The 23131-nt window shown below is 41.4% G+C and overlaps 1 protein-coding gene across 1 annotated transcript; it reads left to right on the forward strand.

Annotated features, from left to right (window-relative positions):
* The first annotated feature begins 199 nt into the window (after nucleotides 1-199).
* Nucleotides 200-21656, forward strand: sptlc3 (serine palmitoyltransferase, long chain base subunit 3). Its single transcript, XM_085182513.1, has 12 exons — nucleotides 200-495; nucleotides 4005-4196; nucleotides 4922-5089; nucleotides 6385-6520; nucleotides 9831-9955; nucleotides 11180-11273; nucleotides 13201-13306; nucleotides 14590-14809; nucleotides 17061-17187; nucleotides 18970-19105; nucleotides 20502-20631; nucleotides 20717-21656. Exons 1-12 carry the CDS (start codon nucleotides 394-396, stop codon nucleotides 20828-20830), a joined length of 1650 nt encoding a protein of 549 aa, XP_085038639.1. The 5' UTR covers nucleotides 200-393; the 3' UTR covers nucleotides 20831-21656.
* Nucleotides 21657-23131: the final 1475 nt, after the last annotated feature.

The following is a 23131-nucleotide window of genomic DNA, read 5'->3' on the forward strand; positions in this document are numbered from 1 at the left end:
TTGCTTAGCTAGTATCCTATTATTAGGCTCCATTAAATGTAAGTACTCAAATTACTAGAACTCTAATCACTAACGCAGCCTGAGTAAATGCGCTTTAATTAAAGCAGATGTATAGCGTTCATTTTGTAATGCAGCATTTTGTAATAAGCGGAAGTTTGGGTGGGGGGGGGGGGGGGGGGGGTATTCAAAATAAAGGAGAAGTCTTCCTATTTAAACAAAATCGAAACAGTAAGAATCGGAAGCGTGACTTTGTTTTGAGAAGCCGCCAGTACAAGCTGAAACGTTTCAAAAGAGGCTTAACCGGCGCAAGAGAGGAGGAAGTCACCTTTGGAAGTTGGGCACAGCACACCGGTTATACCTGTCAGTCAGAGCTGAGCCCGTGCTTTCAAGAACATGGCAACAACTGCTGCTGACGGAAACTTAAAACCATACTTGAGAAAGAAAGGAGTGAAACGCGAACATATCGGGAAAAACGGCTATCATAACCACAAGGAGGTATGTCTGTCTGTCTGTCAGCGGAATGCATTTATGAAAATAATTTGTTTTATTTCGTGCGCTCTATGTGTGACCGGCTTTATAGCAGTGGCAAGAATTTTAATACAATATATTGTGTGTTATAGTTAAATAACACAGGAAGTTTGCTTTTATTTTGAGCTCTTCTTCGCTAAACAAGACTAAACAAGACAAATATGACGTCGGCATGTTTTGTAAGTGTTCACCTACTTAAAAAAAAAAAAGTATCACACCACTACGAAAGTTAGGCAACACCCACAACTGCAACAGCATAACTGTGTCGTTACAATTGTAATATGCCATAGAGTTTTATAATGTGCCAGTTATTAGTTTACAATCGATTTAAACTGTAAAATATCGACAGCAGGATGATGAGTGCTGTTTAGTTCCCCTGCATATAAAAATGGACAATGTAAAGAGCAATAATAATGCAATACCCCGCCCTGAAACCTCTTTGGACTCACATAGATTTTCTTTGTCTTCAGGCCGACATGTGAGCCAAGTGAAGTTAGGCTAGAGTTTGTTTTAAAATGCATTTGTCTGTTGTGTAGGATGCTGGTTGGTGAGTCGCTGGTGAGTGAGATGTAGCTGATTTATCTGAGCCATGAAGGTTCAAGCAATGTCTATATTATTTAATAGTTGAATAATTGAAAACGTGGACAGTCTTAACTGCCTTACAAGTTAAGTTTGTATAACCCTACATACAAACAATCTATGTCGTAGCATAATTTGCTAAATTGACAGTATACAGTCTACAAGCTATAGCTTAGCATCATTTTTGTGGTTGCTAGTTTTTTGTAGCTATTTCCAGTACTACCTACGTATTTAGTCACTGTCTTAAGGGTTCTTCGCACTCCTGAAAATGTTTCTGTTAAAATGTCATAAAAGAATTTAAAAAATGTTTTTAGCTTGACATAACCTGCCTGAAGTCTGTGCTTGGCTTGTGGTGTAGTGGGTTAGCTGTCGGCCATATTGCTTCATCAAGGCCTCTGTGCTGGTTTTACAACATAAAACAAGACTTTCTGGTTGCCTTGTGCCCTTCAAAAACCCCAATGACACACATGCAACCACTATGCTTGTTCTAGTTTGTTATTAAGAATGCTAGTTTATGCATTTAATACTTCTAGGCTGGACGACTCTAGGCTAATTTCACACTGCAGGCGAAAGCGCATCAAATCCTTAGCCTTAGGCTACGTTCACACTGCAGGCAAAAGCGCATCAAATCCGATTTTTTTGACCCTATGTGACCCATATCCGATCATGGTATGACAGTGTGAACGGCACAAATCCGATATTTTCAAATCCGATCTGGGTCACTTTCGTATGTGGTACTGAATCCGATACATATCTGATGTTTTAGAAAGCGACTGCTGTTTGAACGGTCATGTCGCATCCGTCTTTTACATCACTGACTCGAGACAGACGCCAATTATAATGTTATTTACATTATTATGTAAATAACAAAATAACTTAAAGCAAAAATTGGGAAACGTAAAGACCGAAGCCTTTATATTAAGGGCCATCAGTCAAACAATATTGTTTGCTCTGGGTCTAAACAGAGGCGTGAGTGACGTCTTCTTTTGCGCATGCGGGCCGCTTTGAGCGCACACTAGAGCGCGTTTGCTGTCGCATTTTATTTGTAGTGTGAACAAGCAGACAAAAAAATCGGGTTTGATCAAAAAAATCGGAATTGAGCATTAAGACCTTCAGTGTGAACGTAGCCTAATTCATTATTATGTACAGCAGGATGTCCAGAAGTAAGATTACTGACAGGAACTACAAAGAGAGAGCATATTTCACCTATACTGGCTTCTCTTTGTTGGCTTCCTGTTTAATCCAGAATCAAATATAACATCCTTCTCATCACGTACATACATCTTGATTAATCACAGCCATCTTATCTTAATGACCTTATAGTGTCAACCCAACAGAGCACTTAGTTCTCAGACTGCAGGTTTATTTGTGGTTCCTAGAGTATTTATTTAAAAGTAGAATGGGAGGAGCAGCCTTTAGATTTCAGGCCCCTCTTCTGTGGAACCCGGGACAGGAGACAGACACCATCTCTACTTTGAAGATTAGGCTTAAAACTTTCCTTTTTGGTAAAGCTTATAGAGCTGGATCAGTTGAACCTGAGTTCTCATGTAGTTACACTGCAATAGGTCTAGGATGATGGAGGATTCTCATCATGCACTGATGTGCACAGTGTTTCTTTTTCATTCACCTTTTCACTCACTGTGTTTATACTCTGCATTTAATCATTAGTTATTATTATTCTCTGGCTCTCTTCCACAGCATGTCTTTTTCCTGTCTTCCTCCCCTCACCCCCAACTCCCCTGACCAGTTGGGGATGCGGGACAACTGGTATTGTGAATTGGCACTATATAAATATAATTGAATTGAATTAAATACAAACACAAAGTGAAGGAGAAGTAATCATTCTTCCTTCAGCTGCTCCCTTTAGGGGTCTCATCAGGCCTCAGCCCTCCTCCTTCACTACATCTATAAACCTCCTTTGTGGTCTTCCTCCTTTCCTCCTGCCTGCAGCTCCATATTCAATATGGAGCTGCCAATTCCATATTATTTGTCCAGTTTTTCAACTGTCTCTAATCTGCACAAGTCCAAACCATCTCAACCTTGCCTCTCATGTCCAAACTGCTCAGCCTGAGCTGCCTCCCCGATATACTCACTTCTAATATTGTCCATTGAAAATCAATGAAAAGCCTAACATCTTCAACACTGCCACCTCCAGCTCGGTGTCCTGTCTTTTTGTTAGTGCCACCAGTTCCAAACCATACAACACAGGAGTTTTCACTACTATCTTGTAAACCTTTCCTTTAACTTATGCTGCTGTCTTCCTGCCACAAGGCAGCACGAGAAGTACTTCAATATGCACATATCTCACTAATATGCAAATATATGTAATGAGGCATAATCAAATTTTCTACCGAATACCTCTGGTGTGACGTATATATGGCATTGCTTTCTTCTTTCTTTTGCTGACAAACATGTCCACAGAGTAAAGCAGCATTAAATTGGTAAACAGTACTTAGACCAAAGTTATTAAACCAAAATGTATAAACTGAATATTATCTATTTAAAATGTATTCTTCATAACAAAACATTTACAATATTTATCCTTGTGATTCCCGTTTTAGGCATAGATTCGACGGTCAGTTGCCAGAACTCTTTTTGTGAAGTGAAAACCTATTACATGTAGTATATAATATTATAACAATAGTTACAGTATTATAACAAATTCAACATTTCCAGAAAAAATTATTTTTGTCCAGTTATCATTTCTGTAGATGATCTTGTAGGGTTTTTTTGTAATAATAGGCCTAGTCTACATGTTACGGATGACTAGGCCACAGTCTCTCTATTTTGCAGGTTAATTGGCACATTAACTACAAACCCTTTATTTGAACTCAAAATGTGTGTCTGTGTTCTTGTGTAGAATGTAAGACAGCTTATGTGGGCTTTTTGTTGTATAGAAAAATGGCCAGGGGACCGACGTTACCTCCAGACGCCACAAGCATGAGCCCTTTGAGCAGGCTCCCATGTATGTTGCCGTGCTAACATACCTGGGCTTTGGCATTGTCACCCTGTTTGGCTACCTCAGAGACTTCCTCAGAGCTGTGGGTTTGGAGAAGTGCAACATTGCCCAGGAAAGAGAGAAACAGAAGGTAGGTTACACATGCAAATAGTACAAACAGACATATTGTAGGGTCTCACACAAAATGCAGACACAAATACCCATGCAGACAGTTGGAGTAGAGTAACATGCATGTGGTGTCAGTACGTTTTGTTTTCCTCTATTTATGTCATTTTTTTTCCTTAAGCTCTCCCTCTGTTTTCATCTTCTGTGTTCCTCTACACTATAACGTTGCCATGAGTGAGGCAGGACACCGCAGAGAATATCTGTTGAAGATCTAATTAAATCTCAGAGGATTCAAGCGCCTTCTTTGTTACTGTGCTTCAGATTTTAGATAAGGCCTTGGCATTGCCATAGTAGCCTTTGTGTTGCCACAGATTTGATTTTCCAAATCCAGAAATTAGAGTTAGGATGTTTGTTGTTGTCAGATTTGTTTTTGTCTAGGCCTTATCAAAAAGGTAAAAGCCTTTAAGAAAAATCTGAAGCAGTGCCCTGTCATTATTTCTGTGACTATTTCTTTTGTCAAAAACCTAAAAAGAAATAACCAGTGAGTTCTGCCCTGTTTTTGGACAGGAATCACTTTATGACATATGGGCATACCGTAAAGACTAAGTCTCACATAATCTTAAAAATACTCAAACATTGGATATTGGATCAATGAAGATTTCTCGGACTAGAATGAAAACATAAAAACACAAAAATGCTAGATCTAGTACCAGTTAATAAATGAATCGTGCTTATGCTTTTCCTCCTTAGGATTTTGTCCCACTTTATCAAGATTTTGAGAACTTTTACACTCGAAACCTGTACATGAGGGTACGAGACAACTGGAACCGCCCCATATGCAGCCTACCAGGACCTGTCTTTGACCTGATGGAAAGGGTATCTGATGACTACAACTGGACATTCAGGTACTGCAATCGAGTTATCTATGATAGACATACTGTAAATAGCATAAACAGTATCATGGAGGAGGTGAATCATTACGATCCCTCACAGATAAGGTGAAAAACATTGTGTCCTGTTAAAAGCACATGTCGAGGTCTGAGGTACATGGACAGGTGTGAAGAACTGAGTTAGTTTAGTAAGGGCCAAATTGTTATGGCCAGTCGACTGGGTTGGAGCACCTCCAAAACGACAAGGCTTGTGAGCTGACCCCCACTGGGTTTTGGGTAATGTGCTGGAAAAATCTGAAAGGATGTGGTGCATCCTAGCTCCAGATACCACAGGGCATCCGCCAAGGTCTCGTAGAGTCCATAGCTCAGTGGGGTGGACCTTTTTTGGGCAGCACACAAAAGACTAATAGCATGCTGGCTTAAAGTGTTTTGGCTTGTCAGTGTATACCGCTCACCTTAAAAATGCTTAAAACTCGCCAGACAGTCTTTTTGCACAAAATCATCTCTCTTCTGAGGGTAAAGCGTGGACATCCCAGATTTAACTAGCTTGGTAACCTCTATAAGCTGTTTGCAAAGGTGGAAACATGGTTATTTGTCATCAGTAAAGATATGCCACCCCAAAGAATCTGGGTCATAGTTGATATTCCTCTTTGCTACAGAACAGGGTTGGAGAAATATAGTATGGAAAAGAGTATGAAGAGAGCCACAGGGTAGAAATATGACATTATGAGTGTGACGTAAACGTGGATTACATATTTAAACACGTTTAATGTGACTGGAAAAAGTAGAGACGTGGTACTGTGGTGCATAGTTTTGATTGGCTTTGTAGCGGTATAAAGGGGTACGGGAAGTTTGAGAAGAAGTAGGTCAGATGACAAAAAGGAAAAATTCTTTTTAGATAGTTTTAGATTCAGATTACCTCTGATAGGGATGCACACTCTTGAACTCGTGTGATGTTTACCTGAACTTGCTTTAGTGCCTGAAATTATTACAACAGTTCCCAGTGTACACACACAATCCTACATTTTATAGTGAAGCATAATCTCTTAATTAACACTAAAAATGTTTTATGTACAATACATAACTACTACTGCTTTTGGATCCAGTCAGTGCCACTGTTGTCTTCAAAACATGTTTTATAATTCTATTTCCTCTATCAATAGAAGAAGTGGAGTTTTTGATTAGCAAATAACATATTTAATTGAATATGCTATTTAAAAAATTGATATGTAATGAATTCACTGGGCATGTGTATGAATCAGGGAAAAACAGACAAACTAATTGAGTCCTGATGTTTGTGTAATTGCAGGTTTTACCGGGAAGACAATACACAATGTTATCAACATGGGCTCGTACAACTACCTTGGCTTTGCTGAGAACAATGCTGATTTCCTGAAAACTGTGGCAGACAAAGTGCGCCAGTATGGGGTTGGGGTTTGCAGCACAAGACAGGAAATAGGTGAGTTTGTGGTTAAGGTTCTGTTGTAAAGATTAAAAAACAAACCTATTTGCCACTTTGCTTTGTGTCACTTCTCTCTGTGAGCTGGTTTTACAAGGGCAGTTGATTTGATTTAGGGAAAAAATAGTCCACCATACAAGAAAAACATAACAGCTATATGGTAGTGTTTATTATCCTTACATATCTTATATGTGCCTCTATTTAAAAAAAGTTATCTGTCAGGCCTTGTTGATGCTGAATGGTATCAAACTGAAAATGAAACTTGTCACCGTCATTTTTTAGGTTTCCTGCATACGGCGTGCACATTTAAATATCTGCCAGTGGCTTCAGTGTTGTATGAATTATTCACCTTTTGCTAAATTATATAGCATTTGGGCATACGTTGAGATCATTATATATCGGTCCAAAGTGAGAAGCTGGGGGGCTACAGTCTTGTGGAACCTAACATTATAAAGCACTCTTGACATTAAAAACCTATATGTACATGCATTCAAAGGAAGTGTTATAACAGCAAGGATCAGAAAGTAAATGGGATCTGTGGCTTCTGATGAAAGTCCTTTGAACTTCATTCTAGATTTGATGGTATTTAAGTGTCTATGTGGATGTAATATTCTAGAATTGCAATGGTGCGGCGAGGAAATCGAATGAGTGGCCATCAATTGGGTGTTTCTTCACCAAAGCCCCGCTGATACACTTTACAGAGCTTGAGGAACAGGCGACGCAGAAAAGTGTTTCTCTCTCTCTCTCAAAGCAAACCTCTCAGTGAGGTTTGCGTTGTGACACTTCAGAGACCAATGTGCTATTTCTGCAGAGAGCAGGCTAGCAGTAGGTTAGCTGACATGCAAGTTCAGATCAAGCGGAGTCACTGAGTGTTGCAGGATACCAGCTATTTGACAAGAGGAGAGAAAATCAGAGGAACTTAAGGACATGTGATTGTTAGTTATGCGTATGCCTACAAGCTGAATCCCCCCCCCCACACACACACACACACACGGGTGGTGTGGAGTGTGCACATACACACTTCACACCATCTATTATTCATCTATGTGATTTATTTATATGTTTATTTCCCTTTCAAAATTCAACTGTTTTAGCCTGGGTTTCTAATGCGTGTTTTAGCTGGCTCACCGGGAAGCTTAAGGAATAACAAGCATTCTTCCCATGAGACATTATTGTGCATAAATTATTAAAGATCCCAACGTCTCTGTGGCACTAGTGATGCCATCACCGACACAGCAGTTTTTACTGTTGACGTGTGGAAAATCTTCAAAGTCAAATTGTCAGGATTGCTTTTGACTGAATTGTCAGCAATTAAGAAAAAATACAACAAATGTAATTAAAAAAACATTTAGACATGTAATTCTTTTTTTTCTATTTCACTCTTGTCAGTCATTGACATCATTAATTTAATTTCATCTCACCTCGCCTCTCACCTTTTCCAATATTAAATCATCTTAGAAAATGCAGTTAAACACTCAGGTCAACTTCCAGTTCCGAACATTTCAATAAAATGACTCACAATATGTTTCGAGCCCACACAGGGAGTGTTTTTCTTTTTTTATTATCAAAAAGGCATTTAGAACTACACACAAAGTGCACTGAAAGCACACCCTGTGAATAAACACCCATGTCAAACATTCATAGAGTTACCTTGATGGGTAGCTTATTGGCACTGCTTTTCATGTAATCATTAATAGATAATAATGTCAAACATTCAGATGCATAAAAATATACTGGGTACAGCTACCAAACACAAGGTAGTAAAAATTCTGGTATTAGTATACTAGTGCAATAGGGCTGTTGTGCCTTTTTATAAATTAAAACATGCTACACTAACTTTATAATGGTTCGCTGACTCAAGGTTTGTGTCAGAAATGATTAACCTTTGTTATTCTGTCTATTTTCTTGTCCTTAAAAAAGCCTCGGTCATATAGTTCCCAATAAAAGCAACAGATTTAACTATGAGAACTATCGGATTTGCATGCACAGTCTTCACTGTGACTGCCCTTCTCATCAACCAGCCTTGATAGCACAAAGGTGACCATGGTAACTCAGAGGAACAGTGACCAATTTTTAAAAGGTGTAGGTTTTATTTTAAGCAAAGTGATCGGGCTCCGTCCTGACTGTCTTATCTGTAGAGTATCGGGACCTAGGGTGGCCTTCTGAGGTTAACATATCAATAAGAAGGCATGGCACGCTTAAAAAGCCACAGCTCAGTAAAATGTTCTATTAAGAGAGAAAATGTCAATGCAGCCTGATTTAAAAAAAAAAGAAGAAGAAGAAGACGAAGACGCTGCACATGCCGGCAGGGCCTGTGAGCCTGAGTGGTCGAGGAAATGTATGAATCGATTTTGGCGTAAGGCCTGATGGAAAGCAGGGAATGGGAATCGCCATAAAGACAGAACTGCTTCTCTGCGTTATGTTTTTTTTATACACATAACTCAATAACCATTTCTCCAGTCCTTCCTGAAACATCCAGGCTGTTTGAAGCTCGCTCTCTGTGGTTACTGACTGTTATTGATTAGTGCTCCACATGTGTGCAATTAATGCCCCATTTTTTAAATGTTAATGCAGTAGTGATGTATTGTATTATCTAAGCACTCATTTGAAATTTGCTTTACAAAGTAGCTTTAATTCAGTGTGCAATACCTGGTAACTACAATGTAGTATTACAGTAAGCACAGATGCACTGTAATGTTTTTGTGCTGTACAGAATACAACATCGTCCCTGCAGAGATAAAATACAGTGTACGTGCACCTTTTATTGCCCATCTCTCTCCCCATAGCTCACAATTATAACAGCAATTCTTCTGTTTATCAGATAAGCACAAGGGCAGGTACCTGAAAATCCCACTTTATTGCACAAAATTGAAAAAATGCCACATCAGGTGACAGATTGCAATCTGATCAATTTTCCAAATGAATTCTGGTCTCCACCTGTCACATAGGGTTATCACCACCTGAGCTGGCTCAGTCCTAAAATGTACAACAGAACCATTTCAGTCCTCGCCAGACCTCCCTTAATATTACCTGGGATGAAATACGGCAGTTGAACTAAATTACAAATTTACCCCATCTTGGATCTTTATAAATCTCCTCAGATCCCCAGACAGCAAGAGCCACTGATGCTGATCTAGGCGTTTGCTTCTGGGTCTCTTACTTTTTTATCTGGAGACATTCATCTCTGACAAACCTTGTGATTGGATGACAAAGACCGGCAAAGCCTAGAGACTAAAGGATTACCAGATGTGCCAACAGGTACAGTGATGTTGTCGGGGTGAGTCATCTTTTTCTGATTTCTATCATATAGGCAACCTGAGCATCCATGAAGAGCTAGAACAACTTGTGGCCAATTTCCTTGGAGTCGAGTCCGCTATGACTTATGGGATGGGTTTTGCCACCAACTCAATGAATATTCCAGCACTTGTGGGCAAGGTATGTGAGATTTTATACACTCAGCATTATACAGAAAATCTTTGCAAGTGTAATTTTCACAATGCAGCAGATATCAGTCTGGATTCTTTCTCTTCTGTGGTATTGTCGCAATTAATGAACAGTCAAATAAACTTAACTGCAAACAGTCTGACCCACAGCTGCTAATTAAAATCATAATTACACAAAACAGTAGCCAGAAGGACGAGGATCTGGGCATGCCTAGCTGCTTTCAGTCAGATATACAAGGAAGGGCAGATTTTGTTAAGAGCACTCCTCAAGGGTGGGATTACCCATCCTCTGGCCTCTCGGTGCACCAGAGTGGCTGATGCAGAGGCCTGTGGGTTACCAGGGGCAACACACAGCATGAATATCTGTGATTGGACTGGACAGGAGGAAGAGGAGGTTGACTGTTTAAGTGATGAGAACAGGGTCGTTTATGCAGCTAAAGAGGTGTAGCAGCCCCTTAGGCTGCAGACCCCCACAGTAACCCTGCAGAGGCTGGAGGTCAACCCTCACTGCCAGCTCTATCCTACAGGGACAGGCTGTGCCAGGACAGGCCTTGCTGTGCAGGCAGACCAACATTAGAGTGACAGCTGCTGGTAGACCAGGGACCAGGCTGGCTGGACCCGAGGCCAAACCGAGCAGATCTGTCACTGAGACAGTGGTCAACATAGCCTCTACAAGACTCATTCAGACTAATGAAGTCAAATGCTTAGAGCTTGTGCCGTATATATATGCTAATGCACCAGAGAGATTTCAGTGAACAACTGAATTAATTGCATACTGATTTTTTTTAAGGAACATGGAGTACTGTGCTGTCGGTTATGAAAATTGCAATGCGTCTGTGGGTCAGAACTTCAGACATCAAAGAAGTAAAAAACTGCTAACATGCAGTACCTACAACTTACTTTTGCACAGAGAACCAGACCCGATTATGATTGAGGCCTGGATTAAGGGGCAGGGGAAGAGGTGTGAGCTACCTTTATTTAGCCACACATTCTTCAGTTAGAAAGAAAAGATCAACAGATCAAGTTTTACCTTTTATCTGTAATGAAAAATGTATGTCATATACCCCATTTAATGTGTTTGCAGAGGCATTTTGAGCATTAGATTAGAAAATTTCGATTCAGCAATGCAGAAGCATAACAATTGACTATTACCCCGAAAGCACAAAGCATACCTTGTGAAATTTAAATAAAGTCTTTTCTCTTTGCTGTTCTCCAGGGTTGTTTGATACTAAGCGATGAGCTCAATCACACTTCTCTCATCTTGGGAGCCAGACTGTCAGGAGCAACCATCCGAGTGTTCAAACACAACAGTGAGTCCAATCACCTAGTACATAAATAGTCCATGCATCAGAGTACAAAACAACACTTTTTTTATTATTATTATTCTTACGTTTAACCACCACGCCTTCTGTGCCTCTTTTGTCATCAAGCTACCCCCTGAGAAAGTTTCAGTTACTGTTTGCAGCCACTTCTGCTCACAGTATCGTGGTGTTTTCTTCACCTAATTGTATACTGGTGCAGCCTGTGAGAAGCAGGTTCCTGTTCTTTTGTGTGGTACAGGATTTACCTTAGGAAAGACCTACATTCTGTGTTAATGCAATAGGTTTGGTTTGAAATCACTATGTTTTATCAGCAGCAGCAGCAGCAGCAGCCGTGAAGCAATAGTGAAGTTGGTTGGTTGAGGGTTTTTTTTAACACAACATCATCTTTACTTAAACTTTTTGTTCTCTGGTATATTGTAAAGAGGAAAAATATCAAGCGTGGATGGTACAACATCCATTGCTCACATTAGATACATCCCTGTCCTTTCAGCAGACAGCACAAATGAGCCAGTCCTCTGGCAGCAAATTTTTCCTGACAGGTACAAGCAGAGTCAGTTATGAGTCCTCAAAGCAGATCCCAGAGGCCTGTCTAAAGGCAAAGAGCCCTCAGGCACCTGAGCTGCTGACCCCTCCTTGCCACTAATCCTCCTGCGCTAGGCACTCAGAAACTCTTTTATTTCTAATATTTGCATAGAGGGTTATGCCACAACAAAAGATTTGGCCACAACAAAAGATTTATGAACAACGCCAATGCTTGTATTTTTTTGTAGTGATACTTATTGGTGCAAGCACTCTCTAAAATCTCTCAAGGATTATTTTTAGCAGAGATGGAATTCATACTATGGAGCAGACAAACTGGTTTGTCCAGCAGATTTGTCATACATGTGCGTGAGAATTACCACGTTGTTTAGTTATAATGCACAGACAGTAGTCCTACTCTTTCGAATAATCAAATGTATTTATGTTTTATTTATTAAGCCAGTAGCGTGGTGTGTACCCCGAAGGTGAGAGCACAGATAAGATATCATGGAATCATTTTATGGATCGAAGCTGAAGATAACCATCCTCAGTCATACAGTATCTCATATCACGCTGTGGCTTATCTTATATCAGTGTTTCACTGTGAAATAATATTTTGCTCACTCTTGACTGTGCAGACAGAAAGCCACAGTGAATTCCTTTTTTCATTTCTGCTTTCCTCAGCCGAGACATTGTTCTGCTAAGCCTCGGGAAGGAATTTTAGCAGCGGAGCATCTGTTGCCTCTCAAGTGAACCTGTTTTTGTTTTGAAGTAGGAGCATCAATCATCTATGACAGATTATTAGCCACGACAGCTTTCCTCACTCCTCAGCAGGAAATGGTTGGATTGCAGTCATACTTTGAATAACACACTTTCATAACACACTGGAGCTGTTTAATACTGCCATATGGCTGGTATGCACTAAAGGTTTCATTAGTATTGTCATAACTGAGTTTTAGTCACCGGGAAATGTTTTTGCCAAGTAAATTTTTTGTAACAAAAACAAGCAGATATGTCAGATTGCACATCACCGCTCAGGCTTAGCCACATTTTTAACCTAGTCAGATATCTCTGGTGTTTCTAAGCGTCACAGTGCAAGGGTGTTTCCAGTGTGTTGTTTGTGAAAGGTGTCTTTGACAAATAAAGTAGTGTGTTGTGAAATCCATGAAGTATCTGCCCCAGTGGAAATGATTTCTTCCCACTCTCAGGTTTGCGGTGATGTTCGGTGTTCCGCACAAGCTATAGCACTGGAGTGTTATCACGTATGCTGTGTCATAACACATATCCAAACTAGGATTGCTGGCATACTTTTTTTTATTGTTAGGGTCTGTCTTCTTTTGCTGTGTCTCTTCTTCTTATTCTCCCTTATGTGATGTTTTGTGTGCACGTATGTCAGACATGCAGAGTCTGGAGAAGATGCTAAAAGAAGCAGTTTGCTCAGGACAGCCTCGGACCCACAGGCCCTGGAAAAAGATTCTCATCGTGGTGGAAGGCATCTACAGGTCAGCCGTCATTACACCCCACACATTATAATATAGCTACTTTCACAGACACATGTCGTGGGTCTCTTGTTTCAGTCTTTCTAACTATGAGCTTCCGGGTGGTCTATCGGAGGGTTTTGCACAGCCCGATTTGAGTAGAAATTTTAATTTATAACCTGAGGTGATCCTGTGCTTAGCCGTCCCTGTTATGGTCTCTTTTTCAATCGCTTCCTTTTCTGCGTTCTTGAATAATAGATTGTCTGTGTGTATGCAAGCGTATGGCAGTGCATGGGTGTGTGTGTGCATGTGCATGTGGTCGGGTACCATTTGATTACCGTAGAAAGGAGAAAGGTATTGTCTGCCTCTCCTGCCAGTGAGCTATCCTGAGTCTTAGTGACCCTCTCCATCTGCTCATTAGCTCCAAATCAAGGCCAAATGGAGCCATAGAGATTGACTTGGCTACACCCCCAGCTCCAACTGTTTATCATGGCCATTTTCTGTTCTCCTTTCTTCCCTCTTTTTGCTCTCAGCTGCACTTGCATTTTAGTCCTCCTAAAGTAAAATATGATGCTGTGAAGATTACTTGTTTTATGTCAATTTTTTTTCATCAAAAAGAGAAGAAAGCCTTAAACGTGGCCATCAGCTGGTCTTAATATAATGTAATTAGTCCCACAACAATCCTGGTACTTTGAAAGACAGCCTAATTGCACATCCTCAGACTGTCTTTGTCAGACAGTAATGTCTAAGACATGAGAATGAAATGGCGCCTTTCAGCAAAGCACAGAAAGAACTAATGCTCCGTCTATCACCTCCCAGCAACATCAAAAGGCTTGGATAAAGAGTACGCATACTTTAGCTATAGCCCGAGTCTGCCTTTGATGTCCACATCGGTCCTGGTGAAACCCTGTCTTATGTCATTTGGGCTGCAGACATTCTCAGCCATAGCAACCAGAGCAGGTCCGGGATTGCTCCATTCCCCAGCCGTATAATCACTCATGCTGTCTATTTGTAGCCTTAAAAGGTTTGCATCTGAGGGGAGGAATAAATGGAAGAAAGGTGGGAGTAAAGTGAAAGAGGCCAGCAGGAAAGATTCTTGGAAAACTGTGCCGTGTCAGATTATATAATATGCATTTGTAGAAGCAGAGATGCTCTGCTGTGGATATGGTTAGTTCAGGGTCAGACTCTTTCCTTTTAAAGTTAATCACTTTAACAGTTTGGTTTGTAATTTCTTAAAAGTGTGTGTCCATGTTGATCCCTTTTTACACGTATGCTTTGTGTGTGTGTGTGCGATTCTCTGCCAATAGCATGGAGGGTTCAGTGGTGCGACTGCCTGAAGTCATCGCTCTGAAGAAGAAATATAAAGCATACCTGTACCTGGATGAAGCCCACAGCATCGGAGCAGTGGGCCAAACAGGGAGGGGTGTGACCGAGCTGTTTAATGTGAACCCGGCTGATGTGGACGTGATGATGGGGACTTTTACAAAGAGCTTCGGGGCGTCTGGAGGCTATATCGCAGGGAAAAAGGTTACTGCAAGTTTACTCTCATTTGATCAGTGCTTCTCAGTATTTGTGTATTTATATTAAGCAGTCATGGTCCTCAGTGCTGCTTCCCAGTGCATATAAGCTTTCCAGGACACTCCAGACTTGACACTTTTCTGACCTTTTTAGGGAGACTGGACAGATAAGACTCTATCGTCAACACGGCAGTGATGTTGTTACATTTATCAGCCTCCCCGGCTTTCTCAAAAGAATACGATCCATCATCGCGGTTTTCATTTCCCTCCACATCGCCAGTTCATAGCAATCTTGTGAAAGAGAAGAACTGCCGCAGACCTGTTGCTTTACAGAAGAATTAAAAATGGAAATAACACTCCTTGGACAAAATAGGGTCGTGACAGAATGTTTTAAGAAAATAAGCTGATTGGATTAATCGCACTGAAACAATCCCAACAGCGTTGGGTGAATTAGCATCACAGAAAATCAAATTAATGAGCCGGCTTTTTAAATCCTGACATGGATTAAATAACCTGACAAGCATTGTGTAACACAATTAACCCTTCTGGCTCCGGAGCAGGTTTAAACATCACACAAGAGTATTTTCAAATGTTTAGATTTTGAAATGTAAATTTTTATGATGCATGTTATATTCTGCGCCACAGCTGTTTATTAAAAATGTATGGAAGTCAATTATACGCACTCCCTCTCGCTTAGCCCTCACATGTCCCACAAATGTTCCCCAGGCTGCGTCTCTGGGCACTTTTTTTTCCTTTTCTTTTTTTTACTCCATTAAATAGTACACTTTGGTACATAACCACACCAGTTTTGTGGCAGTTGATTAGAAAGCAACAACAGAAACGACCATGTTGTTTGAATTAGTTATTCAGAGAAGGACCCTTCCTTCTTTCCCCTTCAGTTTCCCCCAGCCCTGCTCTGCCATAATAAGAAGGTAAAGCTGGCAGAGGGCCAGCCCCTTCTTGTGGCAGGCATCAGAACTGCGCTCCAGATTTAACAGGATGACTTTTAACAAGCATGATAATGTTTGAAGTATGAACACTCTTCCTGGTGTGACAGCTGGCTGCAGTAAAGTCCTAAAGGAAAAAAGGCAGGAAAAGAGAGAGAACCTTTAGATTGACGTATTTGTTGTTGTGGTGAAATACCCCAAGTCCTACATTAACTGGATTTGGGTTGACCAACAAAAGACTGTGCAGATGTGCTCTGGAAAACAGTCATGTTATAGCTATTTTATGAGGGTACCAAAAATAAATACCCCAATAAATACACCCAGAGTTATTTCTATGTCACTGCAAACTTATATTTAGGAGTCTTTATTCCTTATGCCATCTCTGAAAATGTGGATGAGATTGAAATTAGGTTATTAAATAAATCTGTTGAAGTTCAAGTGGGCTTGCTGTTCTGGAAGCGCCTCTACTCCAGGGCTTTGTGAACACGTATTCCCACATCGGTGGTGTGGCCACCGTGCGGCTGAGGAAACCCTCTGAGCTGTCAGTCCATGCCCCAAGCATGAGATGAATTTTGGACGTGTCCTCTTAAACGGTTTATCTTGGTTGCACCGTAATCCTGCAGGACCACAAAGCTGTGAAAATCTCCCGCCTTAAACGAAAACAGATGTCAGGTTGTTTCAGGGTTCTTATCCTACATTCAAGCACTTCCCCTGAAATCCTTTCCCCCTCGTGCGCTTGAGGAAGCCGCAGCCACCGCCCAGCAGGGACAGATGGTGGTGAGTGGAAGCGGTGGCCAGACAGCATCTCCGGCTTACGTGTCATCACCCCGCAACCCCGGCTTGCCACCGAGCAGCAGCCCATCACAGCTCCCCAACCTCAGGCCGCTTACACACATACGCTCTAGGGACCCGTGACCAAATCGGTTTCCTGAAATCCTCCTCTTCTCTTGTCAGCCACTAGCAGAATTAATCTCCTGCTGACATTTAGGAATAATGAGCACGACAGACCTCATTCTGGCTCATTTTGACTTTGGTTCTTTCTCATATTCATGTGTTGGCTTCCCCCACCCGAGAGTGGAGAGCAGGAAAGGATCCAGGACTATTTTACAGTCAGTGCCAAGACAGTCACAGTGACAGAGAAACGACTTGAAGTATTTTAATTGCTTCTCAGGTGTTGACTATACATGAGCTCTCCCTAGTGGTGTTCGAATATACTGCAGGGTCACACAAGAGATTCAGAACTGTTGCGTGTTTTCTGTGAATAGTTGTGCAGTTGTGCTTTTTCAGTGTTTGACTCTGTATCCCATGTTGCAGGAACTGGTGGACTACCTGCGGACACATTCTCACAGTGCAGTATACGCCACAGCCATGTCCCCTCCTGCCACTGAGCAGATAATACGTGCCATGAAGTGCATCATGGGAAAAGATGGAAGCACAGAGGGTAAGTATAGCGGCCGACACACGTTCTTTGCATGTCTAGTTTAAAAAAATTTCTACACCTTTATATAATTTTTATGGAAACAACAGCAAACGGAATCCAGAGGACACCACCGATGTTAACATTAGCAGTGAGACCTGCAGGGAAATGCAAACAGCTGCCTGGTCAGAAAATGTGGAAGCAATTACAGGGGTCTGCAGCGGTAAGGAGCAGGGAGACGTGCAGTCCCTGAGCACACGTGACCCTATGGTGGAGGAAATCATTCTCATGTGTGTGTTGTAGAGAACGCTGCTGCTCTGAAAAGTTGCTGCTCTAATGGCATCAGACACGAGGGCAGGGGAAGCGGTCGTTACCAGACCAGACGCGATACCACCGGAGCAATTCTCTCTGAGTTATTGTAGCTGTACTCCTGGTAATGGAAGGAGTGCTAACGGGAGTAGCATTAGTGCATCTAGTGCCTAGTAAGTAATGACAGATTACACATTAGAGTTATACTAAATTTACAGTATTTACAGCATGCGCCATGAGGCAAAGCTAGGCAGCCATGACAAACAAAATGAATCGCTTCTGTCATCACTTCAAGGACTAGACCCTGCTGCGTTGCGGTTGAGGTAGATGCTGCAGTTTCTTGCTGAGATGAGTAACTTTTTCATCTGGCTCTGAAGCAGACATGCTTTGTATCTGACGTAGTCCAGTGAAATATCTGTTGTGGACAAAAAATTGCCTTGACCTGTCTTATAGATGAGAGGGAAGGCAGTTTTTCTAAACATCAGTCCCAGTGTCCATAGAAAAAAAAAAAGAAACAACAACTTTAAAATCTCACTGTGACAAGAAACCTAACAGAGCCCTTGAATATCTGTGTCATAAGTCTTTATTCCTCTTCCTCCAAGTCCTCCTCTGTCTTCTTCATCTTTTCCCTTTGATGTTGAATTTCACACAAGTCCGACAGACAGCAACGTCCACACGTTCTCGCCTGCTCGTACGATTTCTGTGTCTGGCAGCAGGTTTTTGACCTTCGTGCCCTCTATCTTAGCAGAGAGAAACAATTTACAAAATGGGGCCTGGGCTTTTTTGGCAGATGTCCGAATGTTATGTCCCCCCCCCCCCTTTCTCTCCCTCTCTCTCCTTCTCCCTCTTCTGAGATAAGGGGATTTAAAGTGCTCTCTTACGTCCCTTTGAAAGAACTGCCAATCTGTTCCCAGGTAATCAGAGGGAAACAGAGTTGTGTTCCAAGGCCGGCCATGCCAAACTCTGCAGCAGCTACAGAGCAAGCGGGCTCCCCAGTGATTCGCATTGTTCGGGAACACAGAGGGTCAGCAGAACAAGCCGCCTTTGCAGCCTGTGATTTATTTTCTAGTGCAGTGAATTTATAGGAAATGCGTGTGATGCTTAAGCATTATTCGTGTTCACTATATGTCACGGCTACATTCTCGTGGCAGCCCACAGTCACTAATTCCACGCAAAATCCATCATATCCAATTTGCAAGACCCCCACTCTGGCAACATGCAAGCGCATATACCATGCTGTCAGGCGGACAAAACTGAACCATCTGCTGCTGCAGCTGAGCTGTAATCATGAACAACTTCATAGAGGAGGCTGGAATGGCCCAGATGGAGGTGCAGGACTCAGAATGAGAAGGCACTGCACAGGACTCACTGTACATTAGCTGCTACTGACAGTTAATGTCCTTCCCTACAGGGCGCGGTAGAAATATAGAGGAGAAATTCAGTGAAAAAAGGTGCTTTACTCATGTACATCTGCTGGTGTCCTTGTTTTAATTGGAGGATTGAGACGGATTCGCCAACTGGCAGAGAACACCAAATACTTCAGATCCAGACTGAAGGAGATGGGCTTCATCATCTACGGCAATGATGACTCACCTGTGGTTCCAGTGCTGCTCTACATGCCAGCCAAAGTGGTGTAAGCACACAGAAACACTCGTGAAAACACTTTTACAGAGCCAGATGATCAGGATGTTCCTTGTTCTTAGCTTCAGTATAGCATCACGTGCGTCTTCTGATCAGCTATGTCTCCAGAGTTTCCATCAATCATTTGTGCAGTGTTATGATGTCTTTAACTTCTTAAGAGGCAACATCAGGTACTGATTTGGTATAACCCTAGACTCCCACTCGGGTATGTAATCAAGTGTCCTTGATTATATGACAGTGGTAAATGGACAATGGTAAATGGTAAATGGCCTGTATTTATATAGCGCCTTACTAGTCCCTAAGGACCCCAAAGCGCTTTACATATCCAGTCATCCACCCATTCACACACACATTCACACACTGGTGAATGTGCTACATTGTAGCCACAGCCACCCTGGGGCGCACTGACAGAGGCGAGGCTGCCGGACACTGGCGCCACCGGGCCCTCTGACCACCACCAGTAGGCAACGGGTGAAGTGTCTTGCCCAAGGACACAACGACCGAGACTGTCCAAGCCGGGGCTCGAACCCGCAACCTTCCGATTACAAGGCGAACTCCCAACTCTTGAGCCACGATCTTGAGTCAACATGAATATCTGCACAAATACAAATTCTGCTCAGTTATTGCCTTAAACAGATGGCATCATCATATAGCCTGTGATTTTAGATCGCTCTGCTATCGTGAGTATCAGTGTTTATTGTAATAAAGTTGAAATTTCACAGGTCCCCAAACCTTGTTTCAAAAAAAATAAAAGATTTTTTTTCCAGAGCCATAATATTTATTCCTATAACAACACTGAAGTCCGTTTATTAGCATTGAACATATTTCTGTACATACTCATCACCATGTTTATATAAAATTCATCAATCATCAGATTCATCAAACCATTTTCAGAACTCATTTTAAGGTTTTAACCTCTTCAAACTGTCCACGGTAAAGTGCGCCAGAGCAGGTTGGCTTTGTTAAAATGAACAGATTTGCTCTGAGGTCGTCAAAACAATTACTGCACCCTTTTTAATTTATGGTACTTTGCAGAAATTATCACAAGCCTCGCAAACCACACGTCCCGATTGTATATTTAAACATTTGGAAAGGCTAGAAGGAACAACGTTCCTATGGATTTTAAATTTGATGAGGCATAGCACCAAAACATTTCCCGTCTTAATGTGACTTGCATGCTCATTTCGGTGAACTCAGAACTCGTAAATATGAGTTACACTGCTGTGTTATGTAGGTGCTGTAACAAATATAATGTGACAACATTATAACTGACTGCATTCAGTCGGAAAAGGAGGACTCAAAAAAAGAAGAAGTAGAAGTAGAAAAAAAGCCCTAAAGTCATGTGTGCTTCGTGTTTAACACGTTTCTCTTCTTTTTATGCTGATCAGGGCTTTTGCGCGAGAAATGCTGGTGAGAAAAATCGGCGTAGTTGTGGTCGGCTTTCCAGCAACGCCAATCACAGAGGCCCGAGCTCGCTTCTGTGTATCTGCTGCACACACCCGGGATATGCTGAACCAGGTACAAACACACACGAGCATTTCCCACTTTGATACTTTGGATATATATGAAACATACATGCTCTGAGACTTTCCATTGTCCTCAGGTGCTCGATTGTATGAATGAGGTGGGAGATCTTCTCTGCCTGAAGTTCTCGCGGCGGAAATATTCCCCTCAGCCCGACCTGTGCGATGAGACAGACTTCGAGCTGGACAGCTGATATGACCTTTGACCCTTTGACTTCACAGTGTCTAAACTGAGCAATCATAAGCACACAGTGAATTCATCAGACAGCAGGAGAAGAGCCAAATATTTGGTAGCTGTTTGGGTTTTTTATGTTTTATGTTTTATGTTCTTTATGAATATATGTGAAATGAATGCACGACCATCTTTTGGATTGGTGTAAATCTCAAGATTCTTGAGTTATTTATTCGTGGAAGAAAATCACATGTTGTTTTGTTCATTTTCGATGTTAACCTCCTCTGCACTGGCATCTGAGGGCATTTTTAAAGATTAAAAGAGGGCTCACTTTTTTGCAGGTTTTTTCTAATTACTTATGTCTATATTTAGACGTTGACGGGTTTTATGGAAGCACCTTTTTGCTTCTCCTAAATTAATATTTGAAGTTTTTTAGAGATGCCCATGGCACTAATAGTTAGATAGTAATACACAACCCTATTTACTTATACTGACAAATCTCCAAACTGCTGTTTCACTAAATTTTGAGGATTTTTATACCCATTGTTCCCAAATGCTGTGCACAAATGCCTTCTAAATAATAAATTCACCTTCCAGATGGCATGTTTTCTTTTGTTTTTTTCCAAAGAGTCTTCCCTTTGTAACTTATATCCTGATGCATGAATGTTTACACTACTTGTGGCTGAACAGATCAGGCAAAAGGAAGATTTTGTGTTCCACGGTGAACTGTTTTTATAAAAACGTCCCCAGTGAAACACCACTTTCATCTCCACAGTAAATGATAGCCTTTCTGTAAATAATAGATCATGCAGCAATTACTTCTTTGACATGCAGTTAAATCTCAACAGCCCGCGCGCAGAATAAAAAAGGTGTTATGGCTTGTTTTGTGGCGAGACTGCTCTTATTCACCACGTCTTAACAGCTTAATTGTTGATGTTTTAAAGACCTGCTGTTCCCTTTCACGCACAACACTGCGTTACAGTCGTGAAGGTAAGCATGCCGAGCATGCGGCACCTGAGCCAACAGAAACCTTACCCAGCAATTAGCTCTGAACTCTAAATTCTCGTGGTATGTGGTAATCATTTGATTAACACAGGAAGGATTATAGATAGATGATGAATGTGTGTTCACAGTGTGTCGGATTTGGTCTTGTCTGCACTTGTTTTTCCTTGGGATGTTTCTATGTTTGTGTTTGCCTCGCCATAAACAGCATAGTGATAACATTTTACAAGAGGAGATTAAAAGAAAATATGCAGTTCTTGGGAAACATAATGAAGTACAAACATAGATAAAAGTTTCCAAAAAAAACCCCCAGCTAACTCTTGAAATCTGTTCTCTGTACTTGATCGCTTTGTGCTGTAAGTGAATATCTCACATCTGGCTCCTATAGCCAGCAACAATGGAAAACAGTTTCTTTAATCCGCAAATCTGTGATGTCATACCAATGTGCTGTTTCATAAAGATCTGGAGGAGATGGGGAAAGGTGGCCTCACCCCAGCGGGGTGCTCTAACGTCTAACGGATGCCTGTTATTAATTTTTGTTTACATTCACCTTAACTCTAAACGTGAGCAGTGTTAAAAATTCAGCGTGGGTTTGCAGCAGGAGGGAGGCATGTGGAGATAGAAGCTGAAAAGCTTGAATTCATCCTCTGCCCTAACGCGGTGCGTCACAGACATGGAGTCTTCAAATACTAAGCTCCAGTGTTATTATGCAGAAAGGCAAACTCTAACGTGCCGAGACTTACCGGCAATATTTTTGCATAGCTGCACAGCTGGAGAACGGTTTGCTCCAAAAATCTGATATTTGACGATGACTTTTGAGCTTAAAATTAAGCTGGGAGAGGACAGCCTATCTGTGGCTTTTTTCCCACCTTTTAGTTGCATTATTCAGTATGCAACACTAACATGTTAAGAAACTGAATGACAGTGACTGCTGCAGGATAAATTTCAACGGACTCATGGCCCTAAAACATGAAAAAGAACACTTCTACTTTACTTGAAGCAGATTGCATAATTTATTTTATTTATTTATATTTTTTTGTAAAATCCTACAGCTATCAGCAACAAAACTGTCATTTTTAGTTAAATGTGTCCTAATCTTTAAAAGACTGTTTAGATAAAAAACCAATCATGCTGGCAATCGACCTACTTTTAAAGCTACAGCTGTCACTGACATATGGACTTTAAAAAAAAAAAATCTACTCCAAAAAATGTCAAGTTCAAACAGGCTCCTGAGGCAAACTGACAAGAGTTCAGTAATACACATTGACTGCCAGGCAAGGTGGGGAGCGCGAGTCTTTCCGAGCTTCTTTCCAGTCACTTG

The sequence above is a fragment of the Neolamprologus multifasciatus genome, chromosome 13 (assembly GCF_963576455.1).
Source record: "Neolamprologus multifasciatus chromosome 13, fNeoMul1.2, whole genome shotgun sequence".
Taxonomy (NCBI): domain Eukaryota; kingdom Metazoa; phylum Chordata; class Actinopteri; order Cichliformes; family Cichlidae; genus Neolamprologus; species Neolamprologus multifasciatus.